The following is a 23,347-nucleotide window of genomic DNA, read 5'->3' on the forward strand; positions in this document are numbered from 1 at the left end:
TTCACACAAGGCTTTAAAAACTGCATGCCTCCATATGAGCCAAAATATTTAGAAAATCAATATTGAGAAAAATGTACTAAAATTTTAAGAAAGATAAAAACATTCAAGATCCAAGTGATATTTTAAATGTAATATGCAGTTTAATACTGCTTTTGCAGTATTTTATCACTATATTTCTACTGCGTTTCTAATGCAGTAAGGGCTGTTTTTGCACATGTTGACCATTTTTTTGGAATTTTCTTGCATTGAAAGTGCCAATTACAATATTTATTTTTGCTTTATTTGTTCATCTCACAGTATTTTACTTTTTGATACATTTCCATAACTTTTATGAAAATTGATAGAATCTGGAGGTGTGCTGCTTTAATTGAAGCTTTAGTTGATGATATAGATTTAAATCATTTGTTTTATTTTGACAGAACATCTTATTTCATTCCAGAATTTGGCTGTTTGCCAATATTGAAGTCACATGATCTGCCAGATGGGCAGTTTCATAGTACAGAGATATGTATGGAGAGAGTTGTATCCCTTTATTCTGACAGTGGCAAAATATCAGAAGATAAAACAGTAAGATTTTGTTTCTATAACCATTTCAACTTCAAGGTTTTCAGACAACATTTGGTTGCTTAATAGATCTTACTTAGTTTTAAAATTTGTGATATGTGTCCGCAAGATAACTACATATATAAATTTATATTTACGCTATTATCTTACCGCGCTTTTTGACGTCAACAATGTTGTTATTGTTGATATATTACTGTAGAGATTTTGTACACATTGAATAGAGAGTCAATACAGATCAAACCTATGCAACGCCTTTGTATTGTTACTTCCAATATCAAAATCACTTTCACAATATGTTAAATTCCAGGCTTTTTCTCAATTAACATTTAAGGAATGCCTCCAGCACCATTTTTAATTCAAGGTAAAAAGCATTATGAAAAGTAAAAATTGGGATTTTTAGAGTAACTAACAGAAACAGCTGAAAACATAATAAATACAAAAACAAACCTTCTACTGATAACTTCTGTATTATTATTTTTGTATAAGTTATTTCAGAATAGTCCCTATTTAAGCAAATAAGCAACACCATTTATGCAGACTGTCTATTGGGGAAAATTTGTCTCTCAATTGGAAAGAAAGCTATGTTTTGGCATTGGGAATGACTTTGTTTACTGGATGAAAAAGAAGCATTAATTCAATGCTTGACTCGGATAAATGATCAAATCATTCGAAGCAAAAGCTAGGCTGAATCAATATATAGTCGATATTCTTATTTATAGATATATATTTCTATTTAAAGCCATATGTTTTTATTTATAGGCAGAAGTTCAATCATTATTGCTGATGATGAAACAGTTGAAAGATACAGGCAAGCTGAATGTTTCAAGATTGAATGATAAACTGCATGGATTGCCAAGAATTCCATTACATTTCATGTGGACTCTTCACCAAGAAGGCATCTTTAGTATTGAGCAATATTTCTGCATGTAAGTATTTAAATAAGAATACGAGAGTTTAGTTACCCAGCAATTCTTATTGGCTTATTTTTCATATGTTTTTATTGTGAAATTTTAAATAATCTGTCTGAAAAGTCAGAAATTGTGCCTGGAAACTAAGGTCAAACTGGATGTATGCCATGTGTCTTGCCATCTTTGATAAACCAACACCATTTAAGATGAAAAGTGTCAGTGTAAATAAATGAAAACTGAATAATCCAGCTGATTCTAACTTATTAATGGTGTATGTATAATTATCTATTCCCCAGTGTTTTAGAGTGAGTACTGCATAATGGAACTCCATGAAGGTTCAAAAACCTGAGAACATAAAATTTGAAATTCTAACATAAATCAACGGAGGCATTTTAAACAAAAAATATGCAACAATATTTAGAATTCACTAAAAGTTAAATATAAGTCTTAGTTAAATATAAATTGGAATTTGATTTTTAGCTCGACTATTCGATAAGAATAAGTAGAGCTATTGCAGTCACCCGATCGTCGGCGTAAACACTTATGTTAAAGTTTTTGTAATAGTTCAAATACTTTCAAAGTCCATTGACATATGGCTTTGAAACTTTGCACACTTGTTCACCATCATGACCCCAACCTGTAGACAGGAGGAGGTAACTCTATCAAGCATTTTGACAGAATTATGCCCCTTTTTCGACTTAGAATTTAAGTTAAAGTTTTTGTAATAGTTCAAATATTTTCAAAGTCCATTGACATATGGCTTTGAAACTTGCACACTTGTTCACCATCATGACCCCAACCTGTAGACAGGAGGAGGTAACTCTATCAAGCATTTTGACAGAATTATGCCCCTTTTTCGACTTAGAATTTATGTTAAAGTTTTTGTAATAGTTCAAATATTTTCAAAGTCCATTGACTTATTGCTTTGAAACTTTGCACACTTGTTCCTCATCATGACCCCAACATGTAGACATGAGGAGGGAACTGTATCAAGCATTTTGACAGAATTATGCCCCTTTTTTCGACTTAGAATTTACGTTAAAGTTTTTGTAATAGTTCAAATATTTTCAAAGTCCATAGAAATATGGCTTTGAAACTTTGCACACTTGTTCACCATCATGACCCCAACCTGTAGACATGAGGAGGTAACTGTATCAAGCATTTTGACAGAATTGTGCCCCTTTTTTGACTTAGAATTTATGTTAAAGTTTCTGTTATACCTCAAATATTTTCAAACTCCAAAGACATATGGCTTTGAATCTTTGCACACTTGTTCACCATCATGACCCCAACCTGTAAACAGGAGGAGGTAACTGTATGAAGCATTTTTTTTTACTATCAAGCACTCAGAATAGTCAAGCGTTGCTGTCCCTACCGACAGCTCTTGTTTTTAGCTCACCTGAGCACGAAGTGCTCAAGGGTGAGCTTTTGTCATCAATCTGCGTGCGTCGTGCGTCCTTCAAAAAATGGCGTCAAACTTTTCAAACAACATCTCCTCCTAAACCACATGGTCAATTGCAACCAAACTTTACAGAAATGATCCTTAGGTGGACCCCTTTCAAAGTTGTTCAAAAATTTAAATTCAATTAAAAACTCTGGTTGCCATTGCAACCAATAGGAAAAACTTAAAAAATCTTCTTTTAAAAAACCCTAAGAGCTAGAGCTTAGATATTTGGCATGAAACATCTTCTAATGAAAGTCTACCAAGTTTGTTCAAGTCAAAGCCCTGGGGTCAAAATTGGCCCTGCCCCAGGGGGTCATTGATTTTCCCAATATGCATATAGTAAAAACTTAAAAAATCTTCTTTAAAGAACTCAAAGAGCTAGAGCTAAGATATTTAGCATGAAACATGTTCTAATGGGTGTCTACCAAGTTTGTTCAAATAAAAGCCCTGGGGTCAAAATTGGCCCCGCCCCGGGGGTCATAGATTTTCCTTATATGTGTATAGCAAAAACTTAAAAAATCTTCTTTGAAAAAATCCAAATAGCTGGAGTTTAGATATTAAGCATGAAACATCTTCTAGTGAGTGTCTACAAAGTTTGTTCAAATAAAAGCCCTAGGGTCAAAATTGGCCCCGCCCCGGGGGTCATTGATTTTCCTTATATGACTGTGTATAGCAAAAACTTAAAAATCTTCTTTGAAAAAACCCAGATAGCTAGTGTTTAGATATAAAGCATGAAACATCTTCTAGTGAGTGTCTACAGAGTTTGTTCAAATAAAAGCCCTAGGGTCAAAATTGGCCCCGCCCCAGGGTGTCTTTGATTTTCCCTATATGGCATATAGTTAAAATTAAAAAAATCTTCTTTTAAAGAACCCAAAGAGCTAGAGCTAAGATATTTAGCATGAAACATCTTCTAATGAGTGTCTACAAAGTTTGTTCAAGTAAAAGCCCTAGGGTAAAAATTGGCCCCGCCCCGGGGGTCATTCATTAGCTTGACTTTTTTTTTTTTAGATATATACATATTATATATATACACATATATATTTAATATTTATATATAAATATATATATATATATCAATATATCAATATATATATATATATATATATATTATATATATATATATATATATATAATATATATATATATATATATATATATATGTATGTGTATATATATATATATATTATATATATATATATATATATATATATATATATATATATATATATATATATATATATATATATATATATAAATATATATAGATATATATATATATATACATATACATATTATGTATATATATATATATATATATATATATATATATATATATGATATATATATATATATATGTATGTATATGTATATATATATATATGTATATGTATATATATATATGTATGTATATGTATATATATATATGTATATGTATATATATATATATATATATATATATATTATATATATATATACACATACATATATATATATATATATATAAATCCAATAACACTAAAAGTCAGTACAAACCCTAGACAGAGTGCTCGATGGTATCCCAGAGCTGTATGTATGGATTTATATTCAATCAACACATTGAAAAAACACATTTTCCTTTACTAATTAGTTTCATGCGCAAAACGCAATCTTCAGAAGTGTAAATGGTAGTTCTCAATAAAGGGACGTAACTATGAAGTGTAAATGGTGGTTTCTCAATAAAGGGGCGTAACTATTAATACTGTTATTTTTTAAAGTTGCTTAATAGATATTTCCTGGAATGTCTGCAGGTTGTTACAAGTTCGTTTTCTTTTTGTTAAGTTTAGCGTTTTCTTGTTTGCAGATAATGTAGAATTTCTCCCATAGGCACAAGTTGCATCGGTCGGAGGCTGGGTTGTAGGGTGAGGCTTGTTTTAAGATATTCCATGTTATGTTAAAGTCGATGTTTTCTTCTTTGAGTTCCCAGATATATTTACTTAATTCAGTGCTGTTTTTAAGCTTAGGATTTCTAAATGATGCTTTGTGGTTTGTAAATCGGGTTTTAAAGGTATTTTCTGTTAATCCTACATAAGTTTGTTTAGGCTTGTCGTCGTTTGTTTCCACTGTAGCTCTATATACAACCGATTTCACCAAGCATCGTCCTGACATGGGGCAATCTATTATTTTCCTACAATTGCATGTTTTAGGCTGATTTTTTACTATTTCTTTGGAAAGAATAGCTTTGTTATGTCCGTCGATTATGTTTTTTATATTGTTCATGCAACTATAACTTAATTTGACTGTGTTTCTATTGAATATTTTGTGTAGCAAGTGTTCCTTGGGAAATTCTTCGTCTAGTATTTTCAGAAACGTTTTTCCAATGTTGGTTTCTACATTTTTACTATATGGTGGGTTATACCAGATTATATTTCTGCTTCTGTTTTTGCGATTCTTGGTACCGTTGTCTGTCTTTTCTTCATTTGAGTATTTAAGTTGGTGTTTATATCCACTATTTGTAATAGACCTTTGGTAGATTGGTGTTGCTATGTCAAAAGATTCTTGGTCATATGATATTTCGCATAGACGTTTGTTAATGCCTATGGGTATGTTCTTGATGATATTCGGTGGGTGGTTCGATTCGGTATGCACATATAATGGTGTGTTGTTCGGTTTGTTGTATGGAACATGTTTGCCATTCTTCAGGTTGAGTGTTACGTCCAAAAAGTTCACGATTTTTTTGTTGGATTCAATTGTAATCTTCAGGCCGTGTTTAGAAAAGATAGAGCACAGGTCTTTTTTAATGTTTTCAATTTCACGTGGTTTCGCATCAGATACACCTAGACCATCATCTCGATATAGCCCAAAGTTTTTTCCATGTTTCTGTGTTATTTCGTTAAGTAAATATAATCCAACTAACTCACAAGTTTCTGCTCCATCGAAGCTTCCCATAGTTACGTCAAATAGATTGGATGTCGCTTTCTTGCCCCATGGTTCACCTGACTTGTGAAATAGATTGACTAATAGATTGCCCCATGTCAGGACGATGCTTGGTGAAATCGGTTGTATATAGAGCTACAGTGGAAACAAAGACGACAAGCCTAAACAAACTTATGTAGGATTAACAGAAAATACCTTTAAAACCCGATTTACAAACCACAAAGCATCATTTAGAAATCCTAAGCTTAAAAACAGCACTGAATTAAGTAAATATATCTGGGAACTCAAAGAAGAAAACATCGACTTTAACATAACATGGAATATCTTAAAACAAGCCTCACCCTACAACCCAGCCTCCGACCGATGCAACTTGTGCCTATGGGAGAAATTCTACATTATCTGCAAACAACAAAACGCTAAACTTAACAAAAGAAACGAACTTGTAACAACCTGCAGACATTCCAGGAAATATCTATTAAGCAACTTTAAAAAATGAACAGTATTAATATAGTTACGCCCCTTTATTGAGAAACCACCATTTACACTTCATAGTTACGTCCCTTTATTGAGAACTACCATTTACACTTCTGAAGATTGCGTTTTGCGCATGAAACTAATTAGTAAAGGAAAATGTGTTTTTCAATGTGTTGATTGAATATAAATCCAATATATATATATATATATATATATATATATATATATAATATATATATATATATATATATATATATATATATATATATACACATGCATACATATAAACCAAGTTTGTTCAAAATAAAAGCCCTGGGGTTAAAACTGGCCCGCTCCAGGGGCCTATATACAGGTGAGCGACTTTGGGCCATCATGCCCTCTTGTTTATATTCTTGGACAGATTTCATTTTCATTTTTAGCTTGACTATTCGATAAGAATAAGTAGAGCTATTGTAGTCACCCGAGCGTCGGCGTCGGCGTAACCACTTTTGCTAAAGTTTTTGTGATAGTTTAAATATTTTCAAAGTCCATTGACATATGGCTTTGAAACTTTGCACACTTGTTTACAATCATGACCCCAACATGTAGACAGGAGGAGGTAACTCTATTAAGCATTTTGACAGAATTATGCCCCTTTTTCGACTTAGAATTTACGTTAAAGTTTTGTAATAGTTCAAATATTTTCAAAGTCCATTGACATATGGCTTTGAAACTTTGCACACTTATTCACCATAATGACTCCAACATGTTGACAGGAGGAGGTAACTCTATCAAGTATTTTGACAGAATTATGCCCCTTTTTCGACTTAGAATTTACGTTAAAGTTTTTGTAATAGTTTAAATATTCTCAAAGTCCATTGACATATGGCTTTGAAACTTTGCACACTTGTTCACCATCATGACCCCAACCTGTAGACAGGAGGAGGTAACTCTATCAAGCATTTTGACAGAATTATGCCCCTTTTTCGACTTAGAATTTAAGTTAAAGTTTTTGTAATAGTTCAAATATTTTCAAAGTCCATTGACATATGGCTTTGAAACTTGCACACTTGTTCACCATCATGACCCCAACCTGTAGACAGGAGGAGGTAACTCTATCAAGCATTTTGACAGAATTATGCCCCTTTTTCGACTTAGAATTTATGTTAAAGTTTTTGTAATAGTTCAAATATTTTCAAAGTCCATTGACTTATTGCTTTGAAACTTTGCACACTTGTTCCTCATCATGACCCCAACATGTAGACATGAGGAGGGAACTGTATCAAGCATTTTGACAGAATTATGCCCCTTTTTCGACTTAGAATTTACGTTAAAGTTTTTGTAATAGTTCAAATATTTTCAAAGTCCATAGAAATATGGCTTTGAAACTTTGCACACTTGTTCACCATCATGACCCCAACCTGTAGACATGAGGAGGTAACTGTATCAAGCATTTTGACAGAATTGTGCCCCTTTTTTGACTTAGAATTTATGTTAAAGTTTCTGTTATACCTCAAATATTTTCAAACTCCAAAGACATATGGCTTTGAATCTTTGCACACTTGTTCACCATCATGACCCCAACCTGTAAACAGGAGGAGGTAACTGTATGAAGCATTTTTTTTTACTATCAAGCACTCAGAATAGTCAAGCGTTGCTGTCCTACCGACAGCTCTTGTTTTTAGCTCACCTGAGCACGAAGTGCTCAAAGGTGAGCTTTTGTCATCACTCTGCGTCCGTCGTGCGTCGTGCGTCCTTCAAAAAATGGCGTCAAACTTTTCAAACAACATCTCCTCCTAAACTACATGGCCAATTGCAACCAAACTTTACAGAAATGATCCTTAGGTGGACCCCTTTCAAAGTTGTTCAAAAATTTAAATTCAAATAAAATCTCTGGTTGCCATGGCAACCAATAAGAAAAACTTAAAAAATCTTCTTCTAAAAAACCGTAAGAGCTAGAGCTTAGATATTTGGCATGAAACATCTTCTAATGAGTGCCTACCAAGTTTGTTCAAATCAAAGCCCTAGGGTCAAAATTGGCCCCGCCCCAGGGGGTCATTGATTTTCCCTATATGCATATAGTAAAAACTTAAAAAATCTTCTTTTAAAGAACTCAAAGAGCTAGAGCTAAGATATTCAGCATGAAACATGTTCTAATAGGTGTCTACCAAGTTTGTTCAAATAAAAGCCCTGGGGTCAAAATTGGCTCCGCCCCGGGGGCCATTGATTTTCCTTAAATGTGTATAGCAAAAACTTAAAAAATCTTCTTTAAAAAAACCCAAATAGCTGGAGTTTAGCTATTAAGCATGAAACATCTTCTAGTGAGTGTCTACAAAGTTTGTTCAAATCAAAGCCCTAGGGTCAAAATTGGCCCCGCCCCGGGGGTCATTGATTTTCCTTATATGACTGTGTATAGCAAAAACTTAAAAATCTTCTTTGAAAAAACCCAGATAGCTAGTGTTTAGATATAAAGCATGAAACATCTTCTAGTGAGTGTCTACAGAGTTTGTTCAAATAAAAGCCCTAGGGTCAAAATTGGCCCCGCCCCAGGGTGTCTTTGATTTTCCCTATATGCATATAGTTAAAATTAAAAAAATCTTCTTTTAAAGAACCCAAAGAGCTAGAGCTAAGATATTTAGCATGAAACATCTTCTAATGAGTGTCTACAAAGTTTGTTCAAGTAAAAGCCCTAGGGTAAAAATTGGCCCCGCCCCGGGGGTCATTCATTAGCTTGACTTTTTTTTTTTTAGATATATACATATTATATATATACACATATATATTTAATATTTATATATAAATATATATATATATCAATATATCAATATATATATATATATATATATATATATATATATATATATATATATTATATATATATATATATATATATATATATATGTATGTGTATATATATATATATATATATATATATATATATATATATATATATATATATATATATATATATATATATATATATATATATATATAAATATATATAGATATATATATATATATACATATACATATTATGTATATATATATAATATATATATATATATATATATATATGATATATATATATATATATGTATGTATATGTATATATATATATATATGTATATGTATATATATATATGTATGTATATGTATATATATATATGTATATGTATATATATATATATATATATATATATTATATATATATATACACATACATATATATATATATATATATAAATCCAATAACACTAAAAGTCAGTACAAACCCTAGACAGAGTGCTCGATGGTATCCAGAGCTGTATGTATGGATTTATATTCAATCAACACATTGAAAAAACACATTTTCCTTTACTAATTAGTTTCATGCGCAAAACGCAATCTTCAGAAGTGTAAATGGTAGTTCTCAATAAAGGGACGTAACTATGAAGTGTAAATGGTGGTTTCTCAATAAAGGGGCGTAACTATATTAATACTGTTCATTTTTTAAAGTTGCTTAATAGATATTTCCTGGAATGTCTGCAGGTTGTTACAAGTTCGTTTCTTTTGTTAAGTTTAGCGTTTTCTTGTTTGCAGATAATGTAGAATTTTCTCCATAGGCACAAGTTGCATCGGTCGGAGGCTGGGTTGTAGGGTGAGGCTTGTTTTAAGATATTCCATGTTATGTTAAAGTCGATGTTTTCTTCTTTGAGTTCCAGATATATTTACTTAATTCAGTGCTGTTTTTAAGCTTAGGATTTCTAAATGATGCTTTGTGGTTTGTAAATCGGTTTTTAAAGGTATTTTCTGTTAATCCTACATAAGTTTGTTAGGCTTGTCGTCGTTTGTTTCCACTGTAGCTCTATATACAACCGATTTCACCAAGCATCGTCCTGACATGGGGCAATCTATTATTTTCCTACAATTGCATGTTTTAGGCTGATTTTTTACTATTTCTTTGGAAAAGAATAGCTTTGTTATGTCCGTCGATTATGTTTTTTTATATTGTTCATGCAACTATAACTTAATTTGACTGTGTTTCTATTGAATATTTTGTGTAGCAAGTGTTCCTTGGGAAATTCTTCGTCTAGTATTTTCAGAAACGTTTTTCCAATGTTGGTTTCTACATTTTACTATATGGTGGGTTATACCAGATTATAATTTCTGCTTCTGTTTTTGCGATTCTTGGTAACCGTTGTCTGTCTTTTCTTCATTTGAGTATTTAAGTTGGTGTTTATATCCACTATTTGTAATAGACCTTTGGTAGATTGGTGTTGCTATGTCAAAAGATTCTTGGTCATATGATATTTCGCATAGACGTTTGTTAATGCCTATGGGTATGTTCTTGATGATATTCGGTGGGTGGTTCGATTCGGTATGCACATATAATGGTGTGTTGTTCGGTTTGTTGTATGGAACATGTTTGCCATTCTTCAGGTTGAGTGTTACGTCCAAAAAGTTCACGATTTTTTTGTTGGATTCAATTGTAATCTTCAGGCCGTGTTTAGAAAAGATAGAGCACAGGTCTTTTTTAATGTTTTCAATTTCACGTGGTTTCGCATCAGATACACCTAGACCATCATCTCGATATAGCCCAAAGTTTTTTCCATGTTTCTGTGTTATTTCGTTAAGTAAATATAATCAACTAACTCACAAGTTTCTGCTCCATCGAAGCTTCCATAGTTACGTCAAATAGATTGGATGTCGCTTTCTTGCCCCATGGTTCACCTGACTTGTGAAATAGATTGACTAATAGATTGCCCCATGTCAGGACGATGCTTGGTGAAATCGGTTGTATATAGAGCTACAGTGGAACAAAGACGACAAGCCTAAACAAACTTATGTAGGATTAACAGAAAATACCTTTAAAACCCGATTTACAAAAACACAAAGCATCATTTAGAAATCCTAAGCTTAAAAACAGCACTGAATTAAGTAAATATATCTGGGAACTCAAAGAAGAAAACATCGACTTTAACATAACATGGAATATCTTAAAACAAGCCTCACCCTACAACCCAGCCTCCGACCGATGCAACTTGTGCCTATTGGGAGAAATTCTACATTATCTGCAAACAACAAAAAACGCTAAACTTAACAAAAGAAACGAACTTGTAACAACCTGCAGACATTCCAGGAAATATCTATTAAGCAACTTTAAAAAATGAACAGTATTAATATAGTTACGCCCCCTTATTGAGAAACCACCATTTACACTTCATAGTTACGTCCCTTTATTGAGAACTACCATTTACACTTCTGAAGATTGCGTTTTGCGCATGAAACTAATTAGTAAAGGAAAATGTGTTTTTTTCAATGTGTTGATTGAATATAAATCCATATATATATATATATATATATATATATATATATATATATATATATATATATATATATTATATATATATATATATATATATATACACATGCATACATATACAACCAAGTTTGTTCAAATAAAAGCCCTGGGGTTAAAACTGGCCCCGCTCCAGGGGCCTATATACAGGTGAGCGACTTTGGGCCATCATGGCCCTCTTGTTTATATTCTTGGACAGATTTCATTTTCATTTTTAGCTTGACTATTCGATAAGAATAAGTAGAGCTATTGTAGTCACCCGAGCGTCGGCGTCGGCGTAACCACTTTTGCTAAAGTTTTTGTGATAGTTTAAATATTTTCAAAGTCCATTGACATATGGCTTTGAAACTTTGCACACTTGTTTACAATCATGACCCCAACATGTAGACAGGAGGAGGTAACTCTATTAAGCATTTTGACAGAATTATGCCCCTTTTTCGACTTAGAATTTACGTTAAAGTTTTGTAATAGTTCAAATATTTTCAAAGTCCATTGACATATGGCTTTGAAACTTTGCACACTTATTCACCATAATGACTCCAACATGTTGACAGGAGGAGGTAACTCTATCAAGTATTTTGACAGAATTATGCCCCTTTTTCGACTTAGAATTTACGTTAAAGTTTTTGTAATAGTTTAAATATTCTCAAAGTCCATTGACATATGGCTTTGAAACTTTGCACACTTATTCACCATAATGACTCCAACATGTTGACAGGAGGAGGTAACTCTATCAAGCATTTTGACAGAATTATGCCCTTTTTTCGACTTAGAATTTACGTTAAAGTTTTTGTAATAGTTTAAATATTCTCAAAGTCCATTGACATATGGCTTTGAAACTTTGCACACTTGTTCACCATAATGACTCCAACATGTTGACAGGAGGAGGTAACTCTATCAAGCATTTTGACAGAATTATGCCCCTTTTTCGACTTAGAATTTACGTTTAAAGTTTTTGTAATACCTCAAATATTTTCAAAATTCATTGACATAAGGCTTTGAAACATGTTGAAATTTTATACTCTTCTTTGAGAGCATAATAGGACTCTCTCCAAGGCCTATAACTGTAATATGGATTTAAAGAAAAAATTTGCCTTTTTCTTTACATAGAAAATTTTACTTTTTAATCAGGCTTTTTTTACTTACAAGCACTAAGAATAGTCGAGTGTTGCTGTCCTACCGATAGCTCTTGTTGGGTTATTTTGCACCATGAAGATGATACAGGAAAAGTGGGAGTAAGCTAATGGTCAGCAATTTTGCAGGCATGTTATTTGTCCAGACAGACTTCAGATGATGTACAAGTCTAAAAAAAATGAATAGTCTGTGATGTCAGTGATGTCAATAAACCTCAGTGGAGTCCGTTTTTTATATATTTCAGACAAAAAGATAGGGCAGTTACTGGGGAGATATTTGTTTCAAAAATGTGCCAAGCTTGTGAAAATAGACAATATGATGTAATATCAGGTAGTTGTTGTCATAAATTTACATTTTGTTATCTGACAAAAATCGTTTGTATGTTATATATGTTGTTTTTTTTTTGTGTTTTTTTTTTCTGAAATAATTTAATTTCAGTTTTAGTTGTTAGGTCTTTGTAATCAAAGTATTGATAGGGTTAAATAGCATATTCATGTAGGTATAAAATAATTAATAAATATTATGCTCACCATAGGCTCACATTATATATATTTTAATTTGTTCAACATGTTTGGTAAAATTCAGTATTTAACCTTCACTCTTTTGATATCCTTTATATCTAATTTACAATATGGTGTAAGCAGATAATTATTTGTTTGAGAGAGAATGAAAATTAATTTCATTTGAAAACATATTTTTTATATTGACTGTTATTTCTCAGTTGCCTTAATATTCAATGCAATGTATCTTGACAGATTGTCTTACTATTCTATAGATAAACTTTTGTTTTGTGTTTTACTTTTTATGCCCCCGGGCATAAGGTAATTGAACCGTCCGTCTCCGTCCGTCCGTACGAGGTTAACCTAGAACGGCAAGTTGGATTTTTCTTAAGTTCTACCTGTACCAATGGCTTCATAATTTACACACTTACTAATCCATACAAAGTATATGATATGGCCAAGTTACATAACTATGGCTTCCATTTGCACCAAGCTATGGCCCTTTTCAGCACTTAGAAAATGAATAATGGTTAACCTAAACCGGCAAGTTGGAAATATCTTGTGTTCTATCTGAACTAATGGCTTAATAATTTTCACACTTACTTATCAAAACAATGTACATGATATTGCCAAGTTATATAAATGTGCCATCCATTTTCCCAGTAATTTTCCTTTTTATTACTTTGAAAATAGGGCCTTGTATGGTTGACCTATTCCGCCAAGTTGGATTTATCAAAAAAATTCACCTTATTACTTATTATTAATGATATCTTTCATATTTGGTAGGTGGATACCTTTAACGGTCCTTTAATTTTTTGTGGCGTTAGGCATCTCTAGGTCAAGGTCAAGGTCACTTGTGTAAAAAATAAATCTAAATCTAAACATTTCTGCTCATACAGCCTTTATTTTTAAGTTAATGTCTTTCATGTTTATAATAGTCATACCAAGGGAGGTCCTCTTCCTTTTCCTTTAGTAAGGGGTCATTTGGGTCAAGGTCACCAATGTCAAAAATAGATTTTTTACACTTTTACAGGTGTATTAACCTTATTCTATCGACAGATGTCTTGTATATTTTGTAGGAACATAAAATTGAGGTATTCTCATTTGGATGATTCTAAGGTAGGGGTCAGTTGGGTCAAGGTCACCAGTGCTAAAAACAGATTTTTACACTTTTGCTCATACAGCCTTTATTTATTGACAGATTTGTATTATAATTGGTAGGAAGATAACTTACATGGTATTCTTCCTTTGGATGGAGTTAGGGGTCAGTTGGGTCAAGGTCAACAGTGCTAAAAATAGATTTTTACACTTTTGCCCATACAGCCTTTATATATTGACAGATTTATTTCATATTTGGTAGGAAAATAAGTTGCATGATATTTTTCCTTTGGATGGAGTAAGGGGTCAGTTTGGTCAAGGTCACCAGTGCTAAAAATAGATTTTTTACACTTTTGTCCATACAGCCTTTATTTTAAATATTGTTACTGACAAGAATCTGAGCCGGGGGCATTTGTGTTCAACAAACACGTTCTTGTTTCAATGAGATATCAAAAAAAAAAACATCCGTAAGATATAAGTCATATCACACTGTTTGAAACTTGAGTGAGATATAGAATTTTGATTCCCATTCTATACCTTCATAGATAGAGATAGAAAGAACGCATAACAGATATAAATTTTCAAGACATGGCTGATAAACGCCATATAAATAAGCATTATTTGGTGCCAACTTTTGGTAACATTTGTTAAATAAAAAACCTTAAAAGCAATTACATTAATGACATTTGTTTCTTTTAAGTGAATACAGCAAAAGCAAAATTGTAGTGAAATTTGGTTTTTTCTTGGCACATAAAAAATTTTTTTAAAAATCCATTCTTTGTAATTTTAAAAAATTTTTACTTAACACAATCAAAAAACCTTTTTGCGTTTTTCAGGTGTACTGACTGAGCTTTTTTAATTGGGATTTTCAGGGGAAAAAGAGTAAAGAAAGTTTGGAAATTTTGGCTTTTTATGTTGGGTTGTAGTTTTTTCTTTAGAAAGTAATTGACACCCGTATGTTAAGAAGTGGTTTAAAAAAAGGATTGGAGCCCCACATTTAATATAAATTTCCGGGTATATACGACAAGGGTGCGGAAATTTTAAATGCAAAATTTTCCCTTTTTCACTAACGGCATGAATTTTTAAAAATTTTTTCTCTTTTCAAACCCAATTTATGTATGATAATAAATGAAAAATGTAAGAATTGACAAAAAAAAAATATTTGTCTATCTATTCATCATGATTTCTGCAAGCGTCCAGAGGTACTGCTCCAGTCCTGTATTGAGTTAAATCCATTGTTAACTAAGTACAGCAATTCATAGAGATGCTTTGCAGTTATTGAATCATTGTAACTTTGTCTTGTGGATTTATATGTAGGTAATTTCTTTCCACACTGTATTTCTTTAATCTCGTTTACAAATGTTAGAAACTGGTTTATTTTCTAGGTATAATAGAAGATGCTGTCAAGAAGGGTAACTCAGATGACAATGTGAAGAATGAAAAACTGTTTATCTCCCTTTCTAGTGTGCAGCTTGATGTATGTACAATGAAGAGCGTGTGTACCCATGTGTTGACCATTATTCTCGGTCATAAACCTGTACTTAAAGGTAAAATAAAGAAGGTCTTACTGAACTTGTATGTAATGATACTTTACTGAACCTTAATGTAAGAAAATTTCACAAATATAGAAGGAAGTTTTCCTGACCTGAACTTGTATGTAAAAAAAATTATTGAGATGTTTTACTGAAATTGCATATAAATGGTAAAAAAGATGTATATTCCTATTCATGTGTACATATTTTGAAAATTTCACTAAAAACATTTTATGGTTTTATCCAGATTAAAAGATGGACAGGTACATTTAAGATAATAAGCGTGGTTAAGTTTTAAGTCAGTGACTTATTAGAATCTTGTGCCATTGGATGCTATGTGGCTCAGATTTTCCTGCATGTTAGAGAGCTATCTGGCTTTATTATTGAAGTTATTTGGTTTATACTATTATACCTTAAATAATGCCACCATGGCAGTGGGTGTTCCACCAGCAGTGAAATGGGTATTGGGGAAAATCGTATATAAAAATGTGTTATGACCCATCTTTGAAAAAAGGAAAATGAATTTAATAATAATAAATTGTTTTTGAAAAATTTTTGTTTTTTTTCAGTTTAAACTAACGAGAGCGGGGAAGGGCTTTGGGGAAAATTGGCATCTGTACGGGGTTTTTAAAAAACGGGTTAATGCAATTTAATTTTTTATGCCCTTTTTTTAGGGAAATTATAATATATATACTTATTTTCCTTATCTCCAAAATGTCATAATAAGAAAAACATGGTATATAGTTGATATTTTTTTGTCAATCAAATGGATACAGATGAAAAAATGGATAATTTGGACTCATCTATAAAATGCCTAGAAATAGGGTATTTCAAATAGAAATATTTGAAAGACCCTCCTAGAAATAGACAAAATTCAACCAAAACATAAACAGAAGCAGTTTTCCTGTCAAAATGACATTACACATTATAATTTTGTGTCCAGACCAAATATCTTACTGAAATCATGAAAACAGGAAAGTGAAGTAAAGATAAATGGTACTCAGTGTATTGATGTATTGATGATATTTGTCATCTGTTATGGATTTATCATTGATATGCTTTAGACTATATCAATGACAGTGTTACTTATCTGTCTGTCTGTCTGTCCCACTATCATTCTGTACATCTGCAGACTGACAAAATGATGGAAAGTGGGGGAATTTGTGTCCCATGGACACATTTCTAGTACTAGGCATTATAATACATGTACATTGTATTCTATATAACTCAATAGACTTACATATCAAACCTAAAATGCAAAATTTACAAAGTCATATTTTATTTCCCTGTTTCAGTTTCTGTTGCCATTTGAAGTGTCTGAGGTGTTGCTATTATTAAGACAGATTCTGGAACAGCAGGAAGTGAACTGGCAACTACTTCTGTCATTTGTATCTGTTTTAATGGTGTGTATGCCAGAAACAGCTAAACTTTTTCTTGGTGAGTAATTTATATTTATCATAAAGTCATTGTGTTAGTAAATTTTATACTACAGGTATACTCAACAACTTAAATGGTATTATCTGCTTAGTAATTTTCATTATTTCTGCTTCAGACTAAAATAAGGATGCACTGCGTGAATGTACTATCCTATTAAGGGAGACATTTACACCTGAATGAAGTCCTGAACACCTGGCTGAAGTGGAGCAATATGGTTAACTACATTAATAGAGTTTACAGATGGTTTCAGATTGTCAACTACATTTACTGAGTTTACAAATGTTATCTACATTTAAAGAATTTACCAATGTTTTGATACGTTGATAGATCTTACAGATGGTTTACTACATTTATAAAGTTTACAGATGGTTTACTACATTTATAAAGTTCACAGATGGTTTACTACATTTATAAAGTTCACAGATGGTTTACTACATTTATAAAGTTCACAGATGGTTTACTACATTTATAAAGTTCACAGATGGTTTACTACATTTATAAAGTTTACAGATGGTTTACTACATTTATAAAGTTCACAGATGGTTTACTACATTTATAAAGTTTACAGATGGTTTACTACATTTATAAAGTTTACAGATGGTTTACTACATTTATAAAGTTCACAGATGGTTTACTACATTTATAAAGTTTACAGATGGTTTACTACATTTATAAAGTTTACAGATGGTTTACTACATTTATAGGTTTACTACATTTATAAAGTTTACAGATGGTTTACTACATTTATAAAGTTTACAGATGGTTTACTACATTTATAAAGTTCACAGATGGTTTACTACATTTATAAAGTTTACAGATGGTTTACTACATTTATAAAGTTTACAGATGGTTTACTACATTTATAAAGTTCACAGATGGTTTACTACATTTATAAAGTTCACAGATGGTTAACTACATTTATAAAGTTTACAGATGGTTTACTACATTTATAAAGTTTACAGATGGTTTACTACATTTATAGAGTTCACAGATGGTTTACTACATTTATAAAGTTTACAGATGGTTTACTACATTTATAAAGTTTACAGATGGTTTACTACATTTATAGAGTTCACAGATGGTTTACTGCAGGAAGGTTTAGACAGTTGTGAGATGGAAACAACCATTATGGGTATTCTACTATCAAGGCAGGCCTGTTTTCAGGGACCACATGTCTTCCTTTCCTATTCAGACTGGTTTCAGGTATTTACATGTAGTTATGATTTGTTCTAAAAATAGCAGTATTTACTGTTAAAGGGTGTTGTAACTTTTCCAAATTTGTATGTGATGACATATTCATGTTGGCAGAAATCTGAATTTTTTATATGATTTCTTAGAAGAGTCCAAGATTGTTAGAATAAACTTCATTCTTTAAATAAGTATTTGTTAAGGGACAGGATTTTCTCTATATACATGTTTTTATATCAATAGAAAAAAATTCTTGTTGAAAATTGTTTTCCTGATTTTGATATAGTTTCATACATCATCAACAAGAAGTTTGAAATTCTACCAAGTTAGATGTTAATATATATGAATTCAGGGTTTTGGTCACATTAACCAATATGTAGGTCAAAAAAACTTAAGAATCTTTATTTTATGAATTCTTTTGTTTGAATTTTGATATACATGTACATTATTAATTCATATTGATGTGTTTAAGGTGACCCTCTACCAGGAATGTTCAAATAATTATGAGCGACAACCAGATTGTATTTTTGTCTCTATTATTTTTAGCTGACTGGTTAATTTAGCTTGTTAATGGGAGCCACTGTCAATATTAGTATATTCTTCATCAGTTAATTCATTTAAGATATGATACAAAGCTATTTATTTTTCAGAGAACATTTTCTGAGGGGTCAAGGTCATTGGCAAGTACTAGGAAAAGTTTCACATTTTTGATGAAATTTCTCACAGACCTGGTACCTTATGAATCAGCACATCACATCAAGGTAAATTTCAACATTTTTTAGTTTAGTGTTACCCAAACTCCCCAACCAAAACTAAGTGGCCATGCAATGCAAGCTGAACATATTATAAAATACTTGATTGCTAAATTAAACCACTACATTAACCAAGCACTACTCGGACAGATGGATGGTGGAATAATTGTTCATTTTTCCAGCTGTCCCCAGCACTGGCTCATTGATATTTGGGTCCAGTGTTACAACTGACTGATACATAAATATATAAGGAAGGAAATTGAAACTATTTGGCATTCAGGGCACAACTTTATATTGTCATGCTCTGAGATGCTCTTGGTATTTTCATCATATTTCTGATGAAGGTTTTATTCCTATAGCTACATGTATTTTTCTGTACTTTTAATTGTAATAGGTTTATTTTGAGAGAGAGAAATTTGAGGCAGATATGTCTTTTGTAAAACAAATAAACAATGATAATTTAAGAGAATATTGTGAAATGGACTCCAGTATAATAATGACATATGATAAGTGTCTAGCTGTTTATAATATTTTTAGTTTTGGTTTACCTACATAATTCTTACTAAGAAAGTCAAGTGTAGGTCATTATAATAATCCACCTACATGTCAATGCTGTATGAATAGACATACTTGATATATTGTTAACAAGATAAAATAAATATTTGGGTTTTGAAATTCCTTAAATAAGCAAAAATTGCTGTGTTTTCTTATGAACTTGTCTTCAATAACAATTTGCATTATTATAAAATTGTTAGACAAGTTACTGACAGGATATATGGGAGAATATATAATTGCTGACATCTATATAACCCTTGGGTAGTACCTCAGATCATGTTTATATCATTCAGGCTATATTCTCCTGTATATGCTGTTAGAAACTTGTATAAGTAATCACATACATAATTATATATTAAAACAACAGCTGTATAGGGGTTTTCTTGCCTTTGTTTTGTCACAGGTTCACATTTTACACCCACCATTTGTACCTAGTAAATGTAGACAGCTTTTGACAGATTATATTGTACTTGCCAAGACAAGATTGGAAGATCTCAAGGTAAGCCTCCCATTCTTAATTTTGGAGTTCTTTGTCCATTTTTACACTTTGAACTTTGTCCGGGACTTAACTTGAGTACTATAAAAGGTATTAAGTTGAAACTTTGAAGGTAGATACAGCTAAATGAGTAGAAGTGCAGTGCAGAAAACACTGTAATCTGTATTGTGTTCCTGATAGATTACACTTAAAAAGATGTTCTATTCCAGATAGTTTATAGTAATAATTTAAAAGTGCATTTAAAAGTTATGTTAAAGGTGCTCTATTGCTGCTGCTTTGTGGATATAAAGGGCTCTATTCTTGTCAATAGTTAATAGTTAAAAAGTGTTGTACATGTATTATGAATCCAATACTATTTCAGGGTTCGTACAGTCTTAAAAAGTGCTTAAATTTCAGTCCCTTTCTTAAAAAGTGCTTAAAAATGATAAAAAGAGCTTAAAAGTCCTTGAATTTGATAACTCTCTTGAAAAGTGCTTAAAAAGGGCTTAAAGGCGCTACAAATGTGCTTGAAAATAATTGAATGACAGACTTGTGTTGGTAAAAATCAACAAATATAAAAAAAAACGATCTTGTTCAGTACCAAAATCAATGAATTTTGTAATGTTTGCTCAATGTAACAGGCACATATTGCAATTGATTTGAACTTCACTTCAACCCCTCTATAATGCTCATGTTGTGTTCCAAGGTCTCAACACAGCATTTAGCAAGATTCTGATATGTAACTCTCATCGCAAGATCACCACATTACCCCACCCACTGCAATTATGTATAATGCTAATGATTTTTACTTACCATTCAATGATTATTGACATTATTTTTGTAAAACAATTTAATAATGTAGATATATATAATATTGTAATGTTGCAGTATTTATATTTAAAAGAAACTAAAAACCTAAAATCACAAATGGAAACAGTTAGCTATTACAAGTGTAGTGAAAGCTTCCAGCATTAGTAGTGCCTCTTAGTTAATCAAACACCATTTATCTCCATCAGTAAAAAGCTTGTGTGTGATTAACTTAATTCAGCAATATTTGCATGTCACAGCTACAGTATGAATTTGATATCTTTTTGTAACAAAATTATGCCTGACTGATCGACGGGTAAAACAACAAAAGAGCGGATCAACGTTTACCTGTGCTCCTTTCACACCTTTTCTGCTTATAAGCACAGTTATAAATCTACATGAAAAAAATAATCATCAAAAATAATATTCTTTTTTTTGGGGGGGGTGGGGGGGGGTGGGGGAGCGTGATATATTGAGGTTAGGGTTTTAACAGGAGGCCATACAACAGGGTGTCAGTTAAGTTTGTATTTGTTGCTATCTTTGTTGTTATTCTATAGAAACTGTAGTCAGAAAATGTATTTTCAGCAAGAAATGACTTGTAAATTAATATTGGTTAAACATTGTGTAGGATATAGACGCAACAAATTGTGCTTGAAAAATGGAAAAACTTGCTTAAAAAGTGCTTAAAAAGTCCTTGAATTTTGATACTGGATGTCTGTACGAACCCTGTATTAAACTTGGCATACAGAGATAAGAACAAATATACCTTATTACTGAAATTATAAAATTTTGAGAGAAAAAAATTCAAGTATGTTTTCATTGGAAATATTATGATGCCATAGTTCAATGACGTGTGCCTAGATTATTTCAGTTCATGTTGGGCATGCTTTTTGTTATTGTTTAATTATTTCTGTCTTAGGAATCTTTGGATATACCTGGTAGTGAGGGTGATTCCACATCAGGTAATGAAAAGGTAAGGAATTAAAAATATAATTAAAAAAAATGGTAGGATGAAAAGTTTTTTTACCTTTTGGTAGAGAAATAAATTAATGATGGATGTGTGTTTAAGATACAATGTTTTTAAATTTCATGTAGTTTACTGTATATAGAAACCAAACAAAATTAGAAAAAAAGATATTTTTAGGCTGTAAGCTTATAAGATATCATAAAAATTATGTTAATATAGGGATATTTCTTTAATGTTTTAACAATTTGATATTAGTTTTAAATAAAATTTCATACTTAAAATTTATGTTTTTGAAGTCATGACAAAACCAACATATGGGTTTGCGACCAGCATGGATCCAGACCAGGCTGAGCATCCGTGCAGTCGGATCAGGATCCATACTGTTCGCTATCAGTTTCTCTACTTGTTATAGGGTTTGTAAGCGAACAGCATGGATCCGCGCAGTCTGGTCTTGATCCATGCTGGTCGCAAACCCATTATGCTGGTTTTGTCATGACGCGGTAAATTTGATTTTCTTATAGGGTAAACAGATGATATCTGAGGTTGAGAATGCTGTAAAACTGTTTGAGACATCAGGGAAAGTTCCAACATCTATATTAGAGGCCAGTATATTCCGTAAACCATACTACATCGGTCAGTTCTTACCAGCACTGCTACATCCCAGACCGGTAAGTATCTTTTACCCAGTATGTGTACTTGGCATGAAATACTTTATTTAAACCTATAGCTCTTCTTAATAGTATTGATATACATTGTGTAATAAAATACTGAAATGTAGCCAAAATGATTGCCTGCACTTGCAAAAGAAAATATTGCCGGCGTGATTTGATTTAGACTGGAAAAGATTTAAGATTTAAGTCCAAATATTGGTGCATTTTCTCTTTCCACATATCCTACATATTTTCTTTATTTAATAAAAGCAAAACATTTACTCAAGATATTTCTACATGATGTTGAAGATTTTAGGGTATTAAAAGGGGACAATGCTAAAGATATTTAGAAATTTGTTTGTTATACTGTTATGCATCATCAATCAAAGAATTTTTTATTGTTAAAGTGGCATTCCTTTCTGTTATGATCCTGGCATTTTGTTATTGTGAAGGAGCCTTATTCATATTGAGATGGGGCCTTATTCATATTGTGAAGGGGCCTTTATAAGGCCTCTGTTTCATAGTCTAAAAGTTGTGCGTATAGGTGTATTTTTGTATATCAAGTATGTATTTAATGAACACCATAAATATCTATAACCCCTGGTTTTGTATATTTATTCACATATTTTTCC

At 31.7% G+C, this 23,347-nt stretch overlaps 1 protein-coding gene across 1 annotated transcript in view; it reads left to right on the forward strand.

The window, feature by feature from the left end:
* The window catches only part of LOC132758549 (Fanconi anemia group A protein-like), a 46,119-nt gene that overhangs the window by 2,365 nt on the left and 20,407 nt on the right, over window positions 1-23,347 (forward strand). The window contains exons 4-14 of the mRNA XM_060750226.1: window positions 440-567; window positions 1,324-1,490; window positions 12,999-13,084; window positions 15,738-15,927; window positions 16,132-16,147; window positions 17,180-17,321; window positions 18,391-18,524; window positions 19,160-19,270; window positions 20,220-20,315; window positions 22,018-22,071; window positions 22,587-22,733. Coding sequence (XP_060606209.1) covers window positions 440-567; window positions 1,324-1,490; window positions 12,999-13,084; window positions 15,738-15,927; window positions 16,132-16,147; window positions 17,180-17,321; window positions 18,391-18,524; window positions 19,160-19,270; window positions 20,220-20,315; window positions 22,018-22,071; window positions 22,587-22,733 — 1,271 coding nt within the window. The remainder of the gene's footprint in view (window positions 1-439; window positions 568-1,323; window positions 1,491-12,998; window positions 13,085-15,737; window positions 15,928-16,131; window positions 16,148-17,179; window positions 17,322-18,390; window positions 18,525-19,159; window positions 19,271-20,219; window positions 20,316-22,017; window positions 22,072-22,586; window positions 22,734-23,347) is intronic.

The sequence above is a fragment of the Ruditapes philippinarum genome, unplaced genomic scaffold (genome assembly GCF_026571515.1).
Source record: "Ruditapes philippinarum isolate M1 unplaced genomic scaffold, ASM2657151v2 ctg199_1_1_1_1, whole genome shotgun sequence".
In the NCBI taxonomy this organism is placed as follows: Eukaryota; Metazoa; Mollusca; class Bivalvia; order Venerida; family Veneridae; genus Ruditapes; species Ruditapes philippinarum.